This window comes from Eleutherodactylus coqui, chromosome 1, assembly GCF_035609145.1.
Source record: "Eleutherodactylus coqui strain aEleCoq1 chromosome 1, aEleCoq1.hap1, whole genome shotgun sequence".
NCBI classification, from domain to species: Eukaryota; Metazoa; Chordata; class Amphibia; order Anura; family Eleutherodactylidae; genus Eleutherodactylus; species Eleutherodactylus coqui.
This window is the reverse complement of record NC_089837.1, coordinates 453,952,203-453,974,918: the sequence shown is the minus strand read 5'-3', so window position 1 is coordinate 453,974,918 and position 22,716 is coordinate 453,952,203. Positions and strand designations below refer to the sequence as shown.

Here is a 22,716-nt window from a genome sequence, read left to right as displayed (position 1 = left end):
CCTCATGTGGAGTTCAACAACGTTTTAGCCAGGAAAATGGAACCTTTCTAACAATTCACCAAACATAATCGTTTGGTTATCATGTATCCCTTCCTGGAAGATTTGGCCAATAAGTGGTCGTCCTCACCAGCATTGAATCCCCTAGTGTCCCATTTAGCAAAACACACCACACTTTCTATAGAGGATACTTTTGTCCTTTATGGATGTGTGTGAAAAGTTAAAATCGCTAGCCAAAACTGACTTTGAGGAAGTGGGTTTCGCACCTTGGCCTGTCTTTGCTTCTACCTGGGTCCGTATGGTCACTACTGACTGTGCTAAGCAATTACACCACAACGTTCTTTGCGTCACTCCTCCGGAAGAATTGGCAAAGATTATGCATCAGATGGGCCAGGCGAGGAAATTTATCTGTGGAGCCTCAGCGGATGCGCCCAGACTATTTGCTCATGCCTCAGTAGCTTCCATAGTCTCTTACAGAACTCTGTGGCTCTAAGAGGTCTTTAACAGGTCTTCCTTTTTTTTGGTTAACTCTCTTTTTTTGGTACCAGACCGGATGATTATCTCCGAGGCTACAGGTGGTAAGAGCTCTCGCCTATCACAATGCAAAGCCAACCATACAAGATCTGTACAGAAAAAAAAGACCTTAATTGAGTTCTTTTTGCCGCTTTAGGCCCCTCACCCCGTATAGCCTGAAAACCTTGTAGGACCACCTGACAACCACAGCCCTTGAAGTCCTCCTCTACCAAATCTTCTGCATGTAGGGCGGCCCTCACGCAAACCATCCAGGGTGGGCATACAACTTTCCTTATTCAAAGAAACCTGGTTTGCTCATGTCTCAGACACATGAGTCTGAGAGGTCAGTTCCTCAGGCTACGCCATATAATTTACCACCCGCTGCTTCTTCAGCTCCAGAATTCTGGTGTCTTTCAAAAGCCAATGCCTTGGCTCATGCAATACACACACTATCTTCTCAAGGCGTAATAGTTCCTGTGCTTCCCTTGGAAGGATTCAAGGAGTTCTATTGCAATCTCTGTGTGATTCACAAGAAAGACGGCACTGTCAGACGCATTCTGGATTTGAAGACGTTAAATTAATATATTAATGACAATCCCCTGTGCATAGGTCACAGAGCATGCCTCGCATAGAAGTCAGTGAGTCCCCTCCTCTGTTGTATGGTAAATAGGTTCCCTCCTCCATTGTGTAAATGGCCCATGAGCTCTGGTGTAAAGCATATCTCTAAATGCTATAAACTGCAGCTTAGGCAGGATGGCCACCCCCACAGTCATGTACAAACAGTAGAGTAAGAAAATGTGCTATGGCAAAAACAGATTTGAAAAATTCAGTAGGTCCCACGATCTGGTTTTAATTAGCTAATAAAAGATGAAACATTTCCTTGAAACTTATTCCCTATCAATAGAATGTGGATTGGGAATAAGTTAGTTTTAGGACAACCCCTTTTAAAAATTGTTTCATTTAAATGCCACTTTTTCTTTTTCTTCCTACAGATGAAGGTTTAGAAGAGGAACTGCTGGAAGAAAAGGAAGGTCTACCAGTAAGGACAGAAGAACTTTCACCAATTCCCATCAGTAGTAAATCGTATGTATAACTATATAATCTCTCCTTCTGCAAGAAAAAACAAGCTGCCTGATATGTACTGTTGGAAATATTCCTTGTCTCCTGCTGTTGGTTGCCCTGTCCTTCACGATGCTCTTTTTGACGCCACATCACATAGCAATGTACTCCAATAGCTTCTGGAGATGCCATGTCTCTATGGGTGAAATTGTCAATGAGGCATTATAATTTTTCATATGCTACTCCAGTCTATTGGCATAAAGTACTGGGAAACATTTGTAATTGCCGCTATTTAGGTAAATGTAGACAAGCCAGTTTTGTCTTTACCCTTAACAGCACCATAAACTAAGATGATGTGATGGGGAAAGTAATTGTTTCAAAACTTACTCTCCGATAGATAGATCTCAACTGCTCCTATGCTGTCTGCCGTGAACTCTGTGCTCGGTCTTAAAAGCGGACTGGTTTCAGACCGCAGCGCGTGCACACTCCCATAGAAGTCTATGGTAATGCGTGTGCAGTCTGAAAAGAGACCACACGTGGACTTCATCATTGGACACCGTGGCACCGAAACAGCACCATAACTTAGTTTATTGTGTTGTTTGGAGATGACTGGTTCCCTTTTAAGTTACAGTCAAAGAAAACCATATGATCCCTTTCAGTGACTTTATTGTGAAGACTAAAAAATAGCCAATCAATAAAATAAACAATAGATCTTATGTATGAAGGAGAACTCGACTCTTGTAAAATGCTTTAAAACGTTAGTTCAGAGTTTATCAAACTACTAACGACCACTTGTCCGTGAGTATGAATGTATGTGTGTGACGTCATCACAGGTCCTACAACATATATAAAACACAGAGCCTGACCGACAGCAGAACAACACAGTTAGGGCTCTTAGAAGGGGAGGAAAAAAATAACACACTGAGAATACAACTAAGCCGTTATTATCTCAGACATAACTCAGCGGTCCTGACAGAAGACACTGACCTACCGCCACCACAGAGCTCCAGTGGGCTAAAGGACCTGCGGCGACATCTCTGCTGTGGGAGGAGCCATTTTGCAGTTTGGTAGAAAGCACTGTATACTGGATACGCCGACAGCAACCACCAGGACCTGTGATGTCCCCGTCATGTGATCACTCGTGTAGGCGGAGTAAGGGATCACATGACCAGGGGCTGATCACTGTATCCCGGAGTCTGCTGAGCTGGTGATGTCTGGAAATCAGCATGGATGTTCCACAGCTGTGTGTGTAATGTATGGGGTCAGCATGCATGTAGTAGAGCTGTGTGTATAATGTGTGTGAATCAGGATGCATGTAGTAGAGCTGTGTGGCGCATTGCGCCACCAGAAACACTGGTACTATAATTTCCTAAAAATTACTAGTATCTATTATTAAAGGGAAACTGTCACGTTTCAATTGCAGTCCATTCTACAGGCAGCAAGTTATAGAGCAGGAAGAGCTGAGCAGATTGATTGAAGTTTTTTTGGAAGAGGCTCAGTATAACATGTATTTTATTCATTGAAACATCTGCTCATTCTGAGCGTAGCGATCCAGTGGGCGGTCCTACCAGTGATTGGCCTTTTTTTCTGTACGTACAATCTACACAGCTGTCAATCACTGAAGGCCCTAGGCTCAGAATGAACTAAAATTTATATGAATAAAATACAAGTTATACCAAATCTTTTCCCACAAAACTATGCATCAATTTGCTCAGCTCCTCCTGCTCTATAACACACTTGTTTGGATACCATGTACAAGCTGACAGATCCCCTTGGGGCCTTTCAGATTTCATTTCTGTCTATGCTCCAGGGTTATGTCTGAATCATCGAAAATGGGATTTAAACTGAACCATTGACTTACATTGCTGAAACTGTGACTAACAATGTTTCCGATCAGTTCTGACATTTCTGCTGCAAAGAATAGCGCAGTCATCTGCACTTATCCCTGTGGCACAAATGGTGGAACTCACGAGAAAATTAAACTTCTGTTCTGTTCCAAACAGAGAGGAAACCTTACCCTCTACAGAATCGGAGTCCAGTACTGTACCGCTCCCCTTTGCCACCACCAGCATCCTTTATAAGAAGCACCGCTGTGAGCAGATGTGTCTCTCTAATGTGAATCCATACTTCAACAAAAGAGAGAATCCACTCAAATTTCCAGTTATGTGTCAATTCCAGAGGCAGCATGCAAAGTCCAGTCTCATCTCAAGGCCGTTGGATGTGATTTACAAAGCTCCCTGTGGAAAGAGTCTCCGGAACTTTGATGATGTGTACTCTTACCTCTTTGAGACTAAATGCCGTTTTTTATCTTTAGATCATTTCTCGTTTGATACTTACCTGCAGCTAGAAAGATACTTTGTCAAAAACCAGGCAGTTTTTCAGGAAGCGGATATAAGCAAAGATGCAGAGTTGGTTCCAGTCCCACTCTGCAATGAGATTGATAACTCCAGACCATCTCCTTTTACGTACAGAAAGTCTCCTTGGCCACGTGGATACTCCATCAATAATTTCACTGACCTGTTCCTAGGCTGCTGTGACTGCACTGACGACTGTTCGGATGTGTACGTATTTATTACTGAAGGCCAAAATTAAAGTAAAAAAAAAACAAAACATATTTGCTTATGTTAATAAAATAAGCATTGTCTAATATTTAAAGGGGTTGTCCAGAATTAGAATGAGTGCCACTGTGGGGATGTCTGGTATTGTAGCTCATTGTCGTTCAAGTGAATAGGCGTGAACTGCAAAACCAGATATATGAGTGGTTCATTTGGGGGTGGGAGAGGTGAACAAAGCTGGAGATAGGTCATGGAGGGTCTGCTGCCTGGGATCCCTGCCAATCAGGTGTTCACTGCTTGTGTGTGTAGCAGCTGTGTTGCTTCAAGCAGACCGCCCCATACACACTGCAGTGGCCTGCGTTGGTATTGCAGGCACAGTTTCCATTAAAAGCTTTGCTTTGTGTATGGATATTGGGAAATGCAAAAAAAGCTTTTTGCATCAGTGGAACAGAGTAGTGTATTGTGCCTATTTTTATGCAAATATGAGTAACTTGCTTTTATGTTGTAGAGTTCACATCATATGTAATACATTGCTTTCCCTAGGTCAAAATGTGCTTGTCTGCAGCTTACTGCCAGAAAACTCGGTAAAAATCTTGCATTACTAAAAAAAAGTAAAGCACCAGGTTATAAGCATAAGCGACTACAAACCCCTGTGCCAACTGGGTGAGTATCGGACTTGTGATCATATGTATATATGTATCAGATGTATAAAACTACATTTAATTGTGGTTTCAAATATTAGGACTTATTCACGAATACGGTCTAGCCATTTTTAGACAATCTTAAAATGCACTAAAGTTATCATAGTGGCTCTGCTGTTGAATTTTAAGACTGTCTAGTGTAAGTTTAGACCAGCTATTAGTTGACGTAGTTTAAGCCAAAAATTGTGACAACATTTTGTTGATATTGTTGGCGCAATTTAGACCATGCCCCTCTCCCTTTTTTTTTTTTTGGACAAAGTGGGAAAAACTTGAGAGAAAGTGTCTAAAACCACATAGTAAATTGGGCACAAAACATGAAAGACCGTTTTCTGCTGCAACTTTCACCATAAAACTGTCATATTTGGACTAGTAAATAAGGCCCAAATTGTTTCTTGTCCAACATTTCAGTAGTTTAATAATTTGCTTCAGTGCGATAAGGAATTGCTTTTTTTTTTTTTGCTTTTTTTAATCTTAATACAGACTATATGAATGTAATGTATCGTGTAAATGCAACCGCAAGATGTGTCAGAATCGGGTAGTACAGCATGGCCTTCAGGTGCGACTCCAGGTGTTCAAAACCAAAGAAAAAGGCTGGGGGGTACGCTGCCTGGATGATCTTGACAAAGGAACATTCGTGTGCATCTATGCAGGCAAGAGAAATGGTTAACCTAGTTCCTTCCAGTAGACAGTATAAAATGGGTTTTCTGGAATTTAAAAGGGTTGTGCAAGAATCAACTTTTACCACCTATCCTTAGGATAGCTTGTACGTCTCGCTACTGAGACCCCCACTGATCCTGAGAACAGGGGTCCTTTGTCTCTCCTCCTACTACTCACATTTGCTTATTGCACCCCCTGCAGTGCGGAGACTAAATGGAGCAGTGGTCGCGCATGTGTGGTCACTGACATCACTGCGGGTGGGAGAAGGGACCACTGCAGTGCAGAGAAAAGAAGGGCACAGATCTCGGGATTGGTGGGGGTCTCAGTGGTGAGGCCCCCACCGATCAGACTTTTATCACATATTCTAGGGATAGGTGTTAAAAGTTGACATTGGTACAACCCGCTCAAACATTCATTGTGATATACTTATTAATACTGTGTGTTGATTTTTGGTGACCAATTGCCCCTCTGATGTGATGTCAGAATGGATGAAGTGTTGCTATGACTTTCATGGATCAATCACCTTTGCCCATTTTCAAGGCATTTCACCCTCTTATTCCCAGGAATAAAGGTAACTCCTTGACTCTCACTACACATAGACCATGTCTTTCGTGCCGTTTTTTTGCGTGACATGAACACTTTCACAAAAGCTTCTCATGCAGAACCCACTACAAGTTCTTCACAAGTGCATGCTGTACATTTGCACTTTTTGAAACTGAAATTTATTATAGGCTGAACTGGATGGACATACAGTATGCCTTTTTCCTACCTTGCATATTATGGGGAAGATTTATTAAGACTGGCATTTCATATGCCGTTCTTAATATTCTTTGTGCTGATGCACGATGTGCCTAAAATATAGAAGGGTGCATCCTGGCTGCTCCATGCGCCTAGACAGAAATCTACGTCAGCTAAGAGCTGGTGTATATTTCTGGTATAATTTACGTTGATTTCTCGTGTAAATTATGTATGACAGTCTGGGGCGGCCATGCCCCTTTTCAGGAATATGTGGAGTGGTGTACTACTCAAAAGGTCCCACAACTTTTGCATAAGCGGGTTTTGCGACAAATTGTGTGACTTTTTTAATGCTAAAAACTGACTGATAAATCCTCCTCTATGTTGCTACATTAAACTGATGTTATTGATTTTTTTTTTCTCTTCCAGGACTAATTTTAATGAAAACTGGAGATGCAAACACGAGTCAAGATCCTGTGATGCAAACTCATGCAAAGACGACCACTTCCATCTGTCCTATGAAAAAGATTCGTTCCTCTCATTCAGACTCTGAGATTACTGCTGCTCCTTCAGTCTTAAGCAGCAATCAGAAGTTTAGGATCACTCCAGTGAAACAGGGTAAACTGAAAAGGTAAATTTGTAACCTTTTTCTTGGGGGTGCAGTGTTCTGTTTTGTGGAATATGTTACTTTCTATAAATCGGACAATTCTGTCACATCTTTTCTTAGAAATCTATTCTACCATTACTCTATTACTCCTCCTGGAAATGTATAAATGACATCTGGGTGTAACCATCCTCCTTGTGAAAGCGGTGTGTCCTTACACAGTCTGACACTGTCCAATCAGAGACTGCAAGGACACCTCTTATTGAAGGGGAATGGTAACATCCAGTTGTCTAATTACACTTTTCCAGAAAGAAGAACAGAGAAACAATACAACACAATACAAAGTTCTAAGAAGAGAGCTAACGGAGTTGTAATTTCATAAGAAATAAAAGTATTTACTAAACCTGTCAGAAGAGCTGACAGGTCCTATTTTTGATATTTTTGCAAAAAAATTTATGACCAGAATGGGACCAACATTTCATTTCCATAATTTATTTGAAAGATCCCCATTTCTTCTGCAGAAAAAGTTCACGTCATCTCAAAGGGGAAAAATTAGATTTCACAAGTGTTAAAAGACCTAAAACGAAGACTTCCATTCTTCAGAAACGCAGACGTCAGCTCATGGAAGAGGTAATATTCAAACGACTATAGATGTTACCTGTGTCCGTGTAAGGTTCTATGCAAATGTTTACAGATAAGGTCTGCTACCTATTTAGTTCCCTTAAGACAAAGAATATTCCTGCTCTACTGTGAAAAAATGTGACCACCCCCTTCCCGCCCCTAGGAAGGGGTTCCTGCGACATGCTGTACATGTACTGTACACAGATGACACAGGCTCAGGAGCTGAACCTGCACCATCTGCAGCAGGAGCCTCCTGTGACTGAAGGACTACATCCCACTGCAAAGGCAGGGATCAGTGAGAACCACGTTTTAACACATTGTTTTAGGTCTATCTTAGGTACACTGTAAATAAACTAAACTAACCCATTATTCTATATAGACCCCATCTCGCATACATTATCAATAAACTAAAAACCTATGTTACAAACAGAAAAAGGTTACACTGTTACGATGGCATCAAAAATACAATATGCAGGACATATAGAGAAAATTACCAATAAATCTGCATAGCACTACACTAAATGCCTAAGTATCTACAGAGCGCCTTCCCCGATACCCGTGCTGTCCTCCTCTGTCATGGCATATAAGATTTGTACACAATAGTAATCCAAAGACTTTGAGATATTGGGGTATATATCAAATCAAATTGGGCCCAAGACATGACAATTTTAATAGCTTCCTTCTTTAAAAGTAGTCTAAATAGTTGCATTTCCTAAATGGCCTTAGACCAGTGTTGTTAAGTTTCTGCCATAGATTCTTTCAAAAGTTCATCTATAGTAAATCTGACACGAGAACAAACCAATATAAATAAATTGAAAGACTGGCTTTACTCATGCCCCGTCAGTAGTCAGAATCAAGCTCTCCTTGAAAGAGAATTCTAACTACAGATATGTATCCCATCTAAAAAATACAACTTGTCCCACAAAAAAGAATTCCTTAACCCCTGAGTGACTGCCCCATTGCCTTTTTACATCCTGGCTTCGTGAACTTTAATCCTCAGGGCCGTAAAAACACGCTCGCCCTGAGGATTAAAGCCGTGGGGCCTGTGGACGTGGCAGCTCCTTGCTGCTGGCTGCCGGAGGTAGCAGAGAGCCTGGAGCTATCATCGAGGACCATGGTGAGCGGCCCCCGATCATGCGATCGCCATTATCCAATGGATAACGGCGATCGCATCAAGTGTAAAAAAAAATAAAAATTTTTTAATAACGTTAAAGATTCAGCTTCCCTCATTGATCGGATCCATGAGGGGACCTGAAAGTACTCACCTCCGTCCTCCACGATGTCCCGTGACGTTCTGGTCCTTCCAAGACCCTACGTCGCCTTCGGCACATGCACGCCAGATGTAAACATCGGGTGCATGCACAGGGCTGGGAGTTTTATAATCTCTTTGCTCCTGGCTAGCATGAGTAGCTGAGAGCACAGAGATATCACCAGGGACCACTGTATGCGGTTCCCGGTCACATGATCGCCGTTAATCCAATAGATAACAGCAATCATGTAAAGTAAAAAAAAAGTTTAAAAAGCTGAAGTTTAATCTTCCGTCATGGATCAGGGGAGATGAAATTACGTACCAAAAGCCCCTGGATTTATCAATCGACCTTACCCCGGTTTCTGCGTATGCGCCCATCGTCAAAATGGTGGACGCATGTGCAAAAGCCACGGATTGCCTGGGTAATTCAAAATTTCCCTGCTCCTGGCTACCAAACGTAGCTGAGAGCCTGCAGCGATCACGTAAAAGAAAGTTAAAATTTTACCTCCCCTCCCGATCCGTGAGGGAAGGTGAAATAACTTACCTAAGGCCCCCGGCGATGTCCCCTGATGGGATCTTTATCCGTGGACCTTTCCCAAACTTCGGCGAATGCGGACGTAAGCGCAGAAGCTAGGGAGGGCCTGGGAAATTTTAAAATCTCCTTGCTCCTTACTACTAAAGGAAGCTGAGAGCCTGGAGCAGTGAAAGTTTAAACAAAAAAAAAAGTTGAAGTTTAATGCTCCTTTTGGTTTGGAGCCCGTTGTGCATGCTGGCAGAAGATTAGGGCCACAATCAGTATGTCTCTGAACACAGGACAAACAGCGGTATCCATTTTGGGGTGCAAGTCTTCATTCATATGTGTGCTGTACAAAAAAACTAATTTTCATTTTTTTGCAATTGTGTCATTTTAAAAACAATTTTTTCTTTCCACTTTGCTTAGATTCTTTTAAAAACTGTGGGGTCAAAATACAGAATTCGTAGATGAATTTGTTAAGGGGTCTAGTTTTCAAAATAGGCTGATTTGTGGGGGTTTTCCTCTAAATTGCATTAACTCCTGAAAAGAAACTGTGGGGTCAAAATGCTCATGACCCCCCTCAGTGAATATATTAAGGGGTGTAGTTTTTAAAATTGGGTCATTTGGGTCATTTGTGGGGGTATCTATCATTCTGACACCTATAAGCCTTTGCAATTTTGGCTTGGTGCAGGAAAACAAAGTGTTCCTCAAAATGTTGATAAGTAATCTTAAATTTGTACGTCTCCTAAATGGTTTTAAAAAATCTAAAGTTTTCCAATGTGCTTCCAGAATAAAGTATACAGATGGAAATATATATCTTATCAAAAATGTGTACAGTATGTTTGCACATATTTGACATAATGCAGTTGAAAATGTGAAAAAATGACTTTTTTTTCCTCAAAATTTTCCCTATTTTGGTGCTTTTAGTAAACCCACACAAATTCTTATTGATTTATTTTTACCACCTAAATGAAGTACAATATGTGGCGAAAAAACAGTGCCAGAACCACTCAAATATGCAAAACCTTCACGGAGTTATTCTATGTTAAAGTGACACATATCAGATTTCCAAAGTTTGGCTTACTTATTAGGCGCAAATAGGCTTCGTCACTAAGGGGTTAAATGTTGGCAGAAAAAAAATGTTCTTGAAAACTGGGTGATGAAGAAACTGAAAGACTGCTGTGCTATAAAGGCTTAAACTAGCTGCAGTGGCAGAGGGAGTTACGAAAAAATCCTGAAATCGTGGTGTGTTCAGTGTGGCCACTATGTAATAACTAGGTGACATACCCGTGCGCTGCACGGCTATTTTATGAATAGCAGTCCTGGAATATACAAAGTGGGCCACAAAAATGAGCCGAGCACCTCACTCTTATAAAAGCTGTCCAAAAGAAAATCTGTGTTCCTAATAGTAACCAATCACAGTGCAGCTTTCATTTTACCGGAGCAGTAGAAAAAATGGCAACCAATCACAGAGCAGCTTTCATTTTACCTCTGCAGTATAAGAAATGAAAGCTGAGCTGTGATTGGTTGCTATTGGCAACTAAAATTACAGGGGAAATTGAGGAGTTTTCAATTTTTAATTACGCCAGTATTAATCGCCTGGTGCTGAAGAACGCTCATACAAAATTTCAAATCTGATCAGAACTGTGGATTTGTATACAATACAAACAGGTATTTTGTGTTTTATATATAAGGTAGGTTGTCACTTCCTGTGCTGTGGACATCATTTCTCAGCAGTCAACAACCATATATAGATAACCTAGGATCTACCTTTTAAAATAAGTGATGGTCACAGCTCAGCTCCCCCATTCTCTGTACAATGACCTCTGCACTGATCACAAAGCATATCTAGAACACTTTCCAATAGAAGTCAATGAGTCCCTTCCTGTTCATTGTGTCTATGGCCAATGTGGCTGCTCTAAAGCATATTGTTGCATGCTGTTAACAGCGACTCGCGCAAGATGGTTGCCCCATATGTATATAGAGAATAAGGTAAAGAATACACAATTATAAAATTACATTATAAAACATATTAACAGTATTTGGTTTTGATTTGTTTATAACTTTCGTTTTCTGTGATTTGTTTGTTTTTTTTGTTTTTTAACGGACAAGAAAAAAATCACAGAAAGTGGCCATATACTTACTGATACCTGCCCATTTGTATCAGTATATGTACACCACACATCCTTCAATATGCAGAAGGATGAGGAGCGATTGCACAGGCGTAAGGCACACAATTACGATGTTTATGGGGGGACATGCAGAGCAAGAAAGCGAACCAGTCCAAGAATATGACAAGAACAAAATCTATCCAGATTTTAGGGAGGATCTAGCTGTCTGACACTTTCCATTATCAACCATATGGAGCTCTTAATGGGTTAATTTGTCAGGTGGTCATGCAGAAGGTTAAGCCCTTCGTGCGGCAAATGTTTATTCCAATGCTGATGCCCCCTCCATTCCTCACTGTTCATAGAGAAGCTTCATTGAATGTATGCATGTTGAGTTGTTGTTGGCTCACCATCATTGATGGAGGGAGGAGGTAACCAGCTCGCCCTCTTGCTTCGGTTTTACTAGAAATCAATCTACTTGGCAATGTAAGACATAGAATTTTTAACAAACAGCAGATTTATGCCAGCCACTAGAAATGCACATAAATTCCATAGTAACGAAAACATAGGTGCTCCATAAGTGTGTGTGTGTGTGTGTGTATGTATATATATATGTATGTATGTATGTATGTATGTGTATATATGTATGTATGTATGTATGTGTATGTGTATATATATATATATATATATATATATATATAATATATATATATAAAATTTATTTAGTGTGTGTGTGTGTGTGTGTGTGTGTGTGTGTGTGTTATGTATATTATATATATATTAAAAAAAATCAGGAAGATGTGCTTCTAGAGAATGACCCCAAAAAGGGATTGATTGTAGAACTAGGTCCCGCATGACATGACTAATATCACATGATGACCTCTTGCCTAAAGAAAGTAAGATAAATGTATAGGGTTACAGTGCCACCTAGTGATGTAAAATATAATGAACACATAATAGTGGAATGGTTGCCCGACGCCCTCCAATGTATGTAAGGGTACCTTTAGACAGGACGACTATTGCTCCTGTGCTTTCACACAGGAGCAATAGCCATTCAGTGAATGGAAGTGGAGCGCGCCAGAGATTTCCTTTGGTCGCCCTCCTTCATTCCACTGTGAACAGGCAGCATTTCAAAGATAAACGACTGCTTGTTTATACTAAACGAGAAGTCGCTCACTAGTTTCTTTCAGTGAGCTGAAATGAAGCAAATAGCGATTGAGTGATTTCTCGCTCCGTACCCTGCCGGGTCCTGCGTTCACACGGAACCAAAAGGATTTGTTTTTTCCGGCTGATTGTTTACAAAAGTACAGTAAGTGGCGCACAGATAAGTGGAGAGACTTCACTGCATTCACTGGTCATTCTGGTTTTCAGAAGGTTATTTAGGCTGCATTCACGTAGGAGCAGATGTGCTAACACTGCCTAATCACTAGACAGTCTTACAATGTGCCCACAGTGGCTCTGCTAAATGATAACCCTGTCAGATCTTTAGACTGGGAAGTGAAACTTTTTACCACCTGTTAGTTCACTAAGCTTATGCCAAAAAACGGACCAAAATCTTGGGTGTACAATGTCCCATTTAGGCCACATCTCCTTTTCCACAAAGAAATACCCCTTTGTATTTTAGACTTCTGTTTAGGACTGCTCTAACATGGTAGCACAAATCATGTTTCATTGTTTTCTAGTGCAATTTGCGTCAGAAAACTGCCAAATTTTCAATAGTACATCTTCCCCTTAGTGTTCCTTTGGTGTGTACGCTGGGAAGACTCCTGATGGACACACTAAACAAGTCCGAGAGTGTCCTTATGGCCAGTATATTATAAAAATGAGGAAATGGAATAGTACAGTAGACCTACACCATTTCATCCAGCAGAGTCCAGCTACAAAGTGTACTGTGTGGCAACTTTTTTTTTTTTTTTGTAAACACGATGGCCTATGGGTGACTGTTGCCAGTGTATGGCATCCTTTACAGATGTCTATTAAATATCTACATTGTGAGCTGTTCGTGAGCCTTTCAAGATAGTTGTCATACAGTGATATTTGTAATCCATGGGCTAATATGGCATCCCATCATGAGAGCTGTTAGACAGATGCCACCGTTGGGCATCCATCAGATTCTCTGTTTGACATGTACAGTAAGTTGTCAGTTTTTCTGGGTGCATGTTAATAAGGCCATGTTCAGACTGTCATTGTGCCCACTGTTTATCTATTTAGGGATTATTGAGGGTAGGCTTTTTATTTTGAAAATTAAATTTGCTTTTTTGTGTATGTGAGCATTCATTTCTAAGTGGCCATTGAATGTTTAGCTAACATAGGAACGCTACAGGCCAAGTCCCTTGAATCTGAGACTCCTATCACACAGCTATTCTGTTTTAAGCTAAAGCTAGGGGGCTAGATGAGAGAGATCTCTAAATCTGTATCTGCTTTACCTCTAATAATCGGTTATTGAATAGCCTTATCAATATCTACGTAGTCATACAGTATCTTCTATTTAGGGGACAGTGACTACGCAGCACAGTTCGGATGATGATTTTTTCACAACCCCTGCTTCTCCGAAGATTCTGCACCCTGGTAAGTGATAAGATCCTGCATCACTTCTGTCATTGTCTATACATATAATATAATGCCCTCCGGTTTGGATACTACAGGCCAGGCTAGTGTTTGCTTTCTACATGATTACTCTGTGGTGTATACATAAGGGTTAGGCTTATTTTTGGGCCATGTGCTGTCCGTGTAATTCTATGGACTGCACACAGCCCCTTTATAGCATGTATACAGAATGGTAACGTTATACACAAGCATTCCCTGTTCCCATCCATTTTCACAAACAAGAATAAGACTGCAGTGGCCATGAATATTTTTAACAATAGAAAGTCCCATTGACATTCACGTTAAAAAAAACGCAAGTGGGTAGGAGCCCTTAGATTGTCTTCGTTGTCCATAGCAGCCAATTACAACATAGCTTTCTTTTCTGAAACTGCTGTGGAAAACTGAAAGCTGTGCAATGATTGGTTGCAATGGTCAACAAGGACTGTGTGCAGCTGTGCGACACTTTTGATAAATGAGACCCAACATCTTTAGAAGAAATACTGTTTTGTCAATACGTGGTACTGTATTATTCATCCAGTGGACGAAATGTGGGCATATAATGTGTTAACTTCAGCTCGAGTTTCAGAAATGCCATAAACTAATATGTAATGGCATAAACCCTTCCAGGCTTACATTAGTCCACATGGTGAAGCCTTCCCGGTGGCAGTTACAGATCCTGCTGCTTGTACATGTGCCTCCCTGTTACCATCTGATATAGCTAATAGTCCTGTAATGTAGGTGGCTGTGAAGAGGAGAAAGTCGAAGTGATGCGTACAACAAAGGGCAACAGTTATTTGACTGATGAAGCCGGCTATGTGTCCGATGAGAGTAGCTCATCCGTCCAGTGTGGTAGTAAAGAGAATTCTGACACTTCCCATGCAAACACAGAAGAAAATATCTACTTCTTAGATGCTTCCACAGAAGGGAACGTCGGTCGCTTTCTGAATGTAAGTAGAGAATTTCCTAAAATGTAATAGTAAAATGATCACCAATATATCCAGGGGCGTGAGTTGTTAGTCGTCTCTTTCTGGGTACTGAATCCTAATTTTGCCTAGTTATGCAGTAAAACCTCTTTCACATCTGGTGTGTAATATGGTTTTGGAAACTTAAAGTGGAGATTGTCACTGAACTTACCCAGACTGGTATTCCAAGGCTGTCAGCCAGCTTACACAGGGGGTGATTAACCATGGGCTGTACTTAGTGTTACAACGCACCCCATATGGGCAGCCGAACATTCTCCCAATGGCAGAAGTCTGGAAAGAAAGGCTCAAACGTGTGATTTGGCTCGGTTGAAATCATTAGACCTGCTCCACTTTGGGCTTGTGCATTTCTATGGTGTAGAGAGGAAGGTGATTGCTGACTGAACAGAAGTTTGGCTAAAAACATATGTATAGTTATATTAAAGGGAATGTGTTAACCAAAAATGTTAAATATGTTTAATGTAACCACTGGATTTAAACAGGTCATTTTTTGATATTTTCTTATTTTGTTTTTATTTTTTATGTCACTTTGTATATTGAGAAATCCTAATAATTTGCAGTTCCCACTCTGACCAGTAGCGTAATAAGTCTGACATTTCCTGTTCTGTACAGCAGCCTCCTAGACCAGAGGAGAGGCATAGACATGGAAGAGTGTTGTGGACATGTTCTTTGACCTGTTCCGGTTCTGTAAAGAGAACTTTTCAGCAGTCATCTCTCTGAAGTGTCAGTCTATTATTAGATTCAGTGGCCAGTGTGAAAACTGTTCTGTTTTTTTTTTAATGTAGAAAATTTTATATATCAGGCCATTCTGTACATTTTTCTTACAAACCCCCTCCTCAGCTATGCAACTAGATGGAGACAGGGCTCAGAAAAGGCATCTTCACCTCATTGCATAGCAGTATAAGGAGCTCCATCCAGCTGTTGACAGCTTTTCTCATACAGAATACCAGTTTATTACTAAATGTATCAATTTTATTTCTTTTACTTTCAGCCCTGCTGTGCCCCAAATGTGTCCCATGACATAAATCCATATATCCCTGTTCCACAACTGCCATTGTCCCCAGCAGGACTGTGTCAGGAGAAGCCATTCTGTGTTAGACAGCTTCCCCCTTTACAGCACACCCGCTTCCCAACAGACCTGTGAAATAAAATGGAGACCTTTAGTAATATGTGTGAAAACATTTGTCTGTAAAAAAAAAATTGCAGAATTGGCTGATAAAGCCTATTACAAAAATACTTAGAATCGCCTATACTATACATTTTAAAAAATCTACTCCTTAACCATTAGTCAAACTGTAACAGCTTATTAACAGAATATACAATAATACTTTCCTTTCTCTATATATTTTACAGCACAGCTGTTCTCCAAACCTTTTTGTACAACATGTTTTTGTGGAAACTCACTACAAAAAATTTCCATGGGTGGCATTTTTCACAAAAAGGTTAGTACCTTAATTTATCATGGTACCCAGTTTCTGTTATAGTGTGGAGACTCATGGAGCAAAGTAAAAGCTAAAGGGGAATTCTGACAAATACAAGAGATGCTGAGACTGTAAGACTTTGTGGAGATGTGGTGAAATTGCTACAGATTTGCAGCAAGTTCATCCAGCTGAAACTTTATGCAAGCTCCAGAGCGTATCTTGCGTTTATGACAGATAATTGGCATGTCAATGCTTGAGGCGGTTTCGTGGCAGAAATTGGGAGCCACGCTATTGGATTTTTCAGTGTGCAAAATCTGTCATTATTGTGTGGAATCTGCACCAAAAATCTGTGCCACCAAGTGTGGATGGGTTAAAAAAAATATCCACAAGGAAATTGGAGCATTACAAAAGGTACTTACTGCGCCCACCCAGGTGTAAAGGGACCCAGTAACGGATGTAATTAATCTTCACCCTTCAGCTTTTCTCCTAGTTATAGAGAGATCATCAATTTTCACAAGATATTTCTTTCATTATGTTCCCACTATATAAACATAGCAGGTCAGCACAGTACATTATAGCCCAGAAGGAGACTGTAATCTATCAAACACTGGTCGTTTATTTATGCTCACAGAATGAAACCAGATAAAGTATATAAACAAACAATTGCGCATTAGCATGGAGCTTAGGGTGTGTTGCAGCAAAATGCCACTAGGGGGCAAGCGTGGAGTAACCAGCTAATGACGTTGTATAACGGAGGAATAACCTAATAGCCACACAAGTATGGCTTCGGCAAGATATTCCTACCTGACCACAATCAAGCAGCTTTATTTATAGCCCCCTTACATTGGGGTGTCACAACATCATTGGACAGTTTTCAATCCCGCATTTGATTGGTTACTTTAGACATTACATGGCATTCATTGGATACATTCTGACTTTCTTGACAGAGTTCCAAGTTGCACAGTAAAATTTCTTAAAGTTCTTATCTCAACATGTGTCCCTGTACATAGCTAAAACAACACGGTCACATCGCTTATCTAGTACATTCTATGGCTTTTACTGAAAACTTCTGTGACCTAGATTCTTACACTGTGGCGTAGCTAATAATTCAAACATCACATATATATACTGCAGTGAAGTAAGGGGTAAAGTCCTGGATGGTGTGTATATACCACGGAGATTACTAAACTCCAGGATATAACTCTGGAGTTTGCATGAGACAGGAGCTGTCTGGGTCACATGTATATTCCAGTCCAGGAAGTACCTGAACCTGGAACACAGCTGAAACATAATTGCAAAAGGAGCAGGAAAAGCTCAGTATGAGAGAGATTATGGCAGAATGTGTTTAGCCAGACCAGAGAGAACAGACTGTGTGCAGAGTCCCTGGAAAGCCGGGTGAAGAGAACCTGGAGAGCTGAGGGAAGCAAAACCTTGAGGAAAGGGTTGGGTGAGAATCAGATTACAAGACTGTTATTTTGTGTGCCTTATGGACATTATATGGCTGGAGAAAGCCTGTGTTTGTTTATGACTGAGAGTTTGGCAATAAACCACTCTGCTTTACCATCACCCGCCTCTGCTGCCGCCTGACCTCTTACAGCGGAAACATACCTGTTGTGGATCCTGCTTACAATACATATATTATAATTTATTCAGTCCACGATTGTCCATAATCAAATGGGGTCCTTCACACGGTGGTTTCACTTCACATCCGCATCTGTTACTCAGTCTTTCTTTTCCGTTCATTTAATAAGAAAAAAACTGAAGCAAACTGGACGACCCATTGAGAGAGCCTTTTTTTTTTTTTTTTTGCTCTCCGTTTCGGTTCAGTTTGACTCCATTCTGAACGGGAAAAAAAGCGCATCTTTCAGCGTTACTATTCTTGTCCAAAGGGAAAATGAAGGAAGGAGAAGCACAGGGGAGAGGAGAGGGATGGAGAAGCCCAAGGTGGGGAGGGAGAGGGAGAAGCCCAGCCACCACCCACCAGCAAGGAGTGTGTATTGTGTGCATTGTGGTGGCATGGAGGAAGAGCTCTGCAGACCTCCAAGAGTGAAACGTGTAGAGTGTGCAAGGACCTGCATATCTAATGATCAGCTACTCTACCCCCAAAAAAGGTATTTGCATGCATCAGTTCTGATTCAGTTTGAAATCCTTTTAAAACTGATCAGTTTTTAACTGAATGCGGACTGACTACAAACACAGGTGTGAAACCACCCTAAGACTAAGATCAAAGCCCAACTTTAGTTTCACAATCGCAGCTTCTTCTGGGGGCATAATGTAATGTGCTACGCAAGGGTTTTTTATGATCCAACCTCCTCAATTACATGATGCTTTTATTTTATTACCCTTAAAAACTGGTACAATATGTAATATTCAACACACTAATAACAGACAGGGATGCTCCAGGTCATCAAATCTAAAACATGCTTATTCTTTTTGTGGAAATGCTACAGATTTTCATTGCATTTTTTATTCTTTGTAATGCAAAGGATTAACTGCAGCAAAATCTGCACCTAAAACATATGGACTTGCATTGGAAAACCTCAGCTATGTGTGGAATTGCTAACAACCAGCTGAGGACACATGACCCTACTGGTATACCATAGAGGTTTTTACACTTCAGCTCCCAAAAGTGCTTTTCTTAGTTCACAAGTCTTTATTTCAGTGTGCATAACAGTTTTAGGGCACCTTCAGATGACCATATATCGGCCGGGTGCCGATATACGGCATCCCTCCCTGCAGGGGGAGGAGGCTGGAAGAGCCGGAGCAGTGCACTGAGCTCCCGCCCCCTCTTTGCCCCTCGCCACTATTTGCAATGTAAGGGGGTGGGGCTAAGTTCAGAAACTTAGCTCCGCTCACACCCCCACCTATTGCAAATAGTAGAGAGGGGCTGGGAGCTCAGTGCACTGCTCTCGGCTCTTCCAGCCTCCTCTCCCTGCAGCGATATACGGTTGTCTGAAGGCGCCCTTACAGATGTTTCTAGAAATGCATAGAATAATGTAATTCTTATACTTTGGGTGATAATTTTTCATGTTTTGTTCTTTTTTTCAGCTTCATAAAAGCCAGGACTGAATTGACCTGGGAATACAACTATGATATTGGAAGTATTCCAGAAAAAGAGATTCCTTGTTTATGTGGACATAAAATGTGTAAAAATATAATTGTATAGTATAATATTAATGTACACCTTTTGGTTTTTGAACTAAATTCTGTCTCTGGATCTAAGAAGTTGGGGGGGGGGTATATTACATAAATTTGTTCTTCTCTGCCAACCCTCCAATCTGCCATTTTCAGGTCCCATCTTTATCTTCAAACTACCTAATCCCCCACAGAGCATTGGTAGTGTTAGACTACCAATGCAGTGTACTTGCTCTCTGATTGGCCAGGGTTGCTCACATGATCAGTGCTGGACAATCAGAGTAGTGCTCAGTGTGCATTAGGTAGTTGGAAAATTTGCATTGGCCATCTTGGACAGCCAAACTGGGACTCGAAGAACAGCAGAGAAATACTGCAGGTAATATAACCAGCTCTGGTTCTGGGACAACATTTTGGCCGGAAATCTGAGGGTTCCACAAAATAATAATATGAAATACAATTAATTATACATTTTTACAATCTTGATAGTAAAAACTTAACTTGTTTTTCAAGTGGCATATCAAAAGATGTAGCAAATTTTCTTAACTGTTCATTCTCAGTTTTTTGGTACTTTTAATATATTATTTCTTTCATAAAATTCTTATTCTTGCTCATTATAAGCTATGGTGAACAGTTCACATGTCTATACAGTGCTACTGATGTCCTTAACAGAATATATCAGAAGCTGGGGTGGACTGAGATCGGTCTGGGCTGCTAGGCATTAAAGGTCATGGGCCCCCCACAGACAGTAAAACTATCATACACTTGGATACGGTTAAATGGGTTTTCTGGGCAAATCAATTATTGTTGACTAATTTTGAGAATAGGTCATCAATAGGATCGTCAGGGACCCACCGACTTCTATTTTCCTACACTTTGACAACTCTTTCTTAAATGGCTCCTTTTATAACAATCATTAAACAAGCTTCCTATAGTAAAATGCTAGCATTGGGCTTATTATATACTAGCTGATATACGAGTTAATTTGGTACTGGTGTTTATCTGGTGTTCACACTGAAAATCTTATGAAGTCGTGGTTACTTTAGAGATACTGAGGAAAAACATATCTTCACCATTTTGCATACACTACCGTTCAAAAGTTTGGGGTCACCCAAACAATTTTGTGTTTTCCATGAAAAGTCACACTTATTCACCACCATGCGTTGTGAAATGAATAGAAAATAGAGTCAAGACATTGACAAGGTTAGAAATAATGATTTGTATTTGAAATAACATTGTTTTTACATCAAACTTTGCTTTCGTCAAAGAATCCTCCTTTTGCAGCAATTACAGCATTGCACACCTTTGACATTCTAGCTGTTAATTTGTTGAGGTAAGCTTGTGAAATTGCACCCCACGCTTCTAGAAGCATCTCCCACAAGTTGGATTGGTTGGATGGGCACTTCTGGCATACCATACGGTCAAGCTGCTCCCACAACAGCTCAATGGGGTTCAGATCTGGTGACTGCGCTGGCCACTCCATTACCGATAGAATACCAGCTGCCTGCTTCTGCTGTAAATAGTTCTTGCACAATTTGGAGGTGTGTTTAGGGTCATTGTCCTGTTGTAGGATGAAATTGGTTCCAATCAAGCGCTGTCCACTGGGTATGGCATGGCGTTGCAAAATGGAGTGATAGCCTTCCTTATTCAGAATCCCTTTTACCCTGTACAAATCTCCCACCTTACCAGCACCAAAGCAACCCCAGACCATCACATTACCTCCACCATGCTTAACAGATGGCGTCAGGCTTTCTTCCAGCATCTTTTCATTTGTTCTGCGTCTCACAAATGTTCTTCTTTGTGATCCAAACACCTCAAACTTGGATTCATCCGTCCACAACACTTTTTTCCAGTCTTCCTCTGTCCAATGTCTGTGTTCTTTTGCCCATCTTAATCTTTTTCTTTTATTGGCCAGTCTCAGATATGGCTTTTTCTTTGCCACTCTGCCCTGAAGCCCAAAATCCCGCAGCCGCCTCTTCACTGTAGATGTTGACACTGGTGTTTTGCGGGTACTATTTAATGAAGATGCCAGTTGGGTACCTGTGAGGCGTCTGTTTCTCAAACTAGAGACTCTAATGTGCTTATCTTCTTGCTTAGTTGTGCAACGCGGCCTCCCACTTCTTTTTCTACTCTGGTTAGAGCCTGTTTGTGCTGTCCTCTGAAGGGAGTAGTACACACCGTTGTAGGAAATCTTCAATTTCTTAGCAATTTCTCGCATGGAATAGCCTTCATTTCTAAGAACAAGAGTAGACTGTCGAGTTTCAGATGAAAGTTCTCTTTTTCTGGCCATTTTGAGCGTTTAATTGACCCCACAAATGTGATGCTCCAGAAACTCAATCTGCTCACAGGAAGGTCAGTTTTGTAGCTTCTGTAACGAGCTAGACTGTTTTCAGATGTGTGAACATGATTGCACAAGGGTTTTCTAATCATCAATTAGCCTTCTGAGCCAATGAGCAAACACATTGTACCATTAGAACACTGGAGTGATAGTTGCTGGAAATGGGCCTCTATTCACCTTTGTAGATTTTGCACAAAAAAACAGGCATTTGCAGCTAGAATAGTCATTTACCACATTAGCAATGTATAGAGTGCATTTGTTTAAAGTTAGGACTAGTTTAAAGTTATCTTCATTGAAAAGTACAGTGCTTTTCCTTCAAAAATAAGGACATTTCAATGTGACCCCAAACTTTTGAACGGTAGTGTAGTTCTCTGCGTTACCCAGGAAACACCACGGGAAGTAACCATGTGACGTTTCCTTTATATAAAATTAATCAGGAAGTGAGAGAATTAGATTCCATACGTAAAATTTAGACGCTTATTTCCAATTTATGACATAATCAATGCCCGTGCCAAATTTCATGTTTCTACGACATCAAGAAGTGAATTAGATTTCGTACGTAAAATGTGGACGCTAATTCTTTTGTGCTTAGAATTAAACAATCGAGGTGGGACCCATTAACTTTTCCTATTTATGACCTAATCAATGCCCGTTCCAAATTTCATGTTTCTATGACACTAAGTGAGAGAATTAGATTCCGTACGTAAAATTTGGACGCTAGTTCTTTTGCGCTAGAATTGAAAAATCGAGTTGGGACTAGAGATGAGCGAACGTGTTCTTAACGAACACTTACGCACCCGGACACCGGCTTTACCGAGGACTTCAGTGTTCGCGCGTAAAGATTCGGGGGGCGCCGGGGGACGGGGAGAGGCGCGGCGGCGTGGGCGGCAGCAGCGGGGAACAGGGGGGAGCCCTCTCTCTCTCCCTCTCCCCCCCACTCCCCGCC

The 22,716-nt window shown here is 40.9% G+C and overlaps 1 protein-coding gene across 2 annotated transcripts in view; it reads left to right on the top strand.

The window, feature by feature from the left end:
* The window catches only part of SETDB2 (SET domain bifurcated histone lysine methyltransferase 2), a 33,231-nt gene extending 12,859 nt beyond the window's left edge, over positions 1-20,372 (top strand). For both annotated transcript variants that reach the window (XM_066583888.1, XM_066583898.1), the window contains exons 6-15: positions 1,503-1,593; positions 3,573-4,130; positions 4,668-4,787; positions 5,306-5,475; positions 6,647-6,848; positions 7,343-7,451; positions 13,806-13,881; positions 14,638-14,846; positions 16,233-16,321; positions 19,349-20,372. In XM_066583888.1, coding sequence (XP_066439985.1) covers positions 1,503-1,593; positions 3,573-4,130; positions 4,668-4,787; positions 5,306-5,475; positions 6,647-6,848; positions 7,343-7,451; positions 13,806-13,881; positions 14,638-14,846; positions 16,233-16,321; positions 19,349-19,466 — 1,742 coding nt within the window. In that variant the 3' untranslated portion in view covers positions 19,467-20,372. The remainder of the gene's footprint in view (positions 1-1,502; positions 1,594-3,572; positions 4,131-4,667; positions 4,788-5,305; positions 5,476-6,646; positions 6,849-7,342; positions 7,452-13,805; positions 13,882-14,637; positions 14,847-16,232; positions 16,322-19,348) is intronic.
* Positions 20,373-22,716: the final 2,344 nt, after the last annotated feature.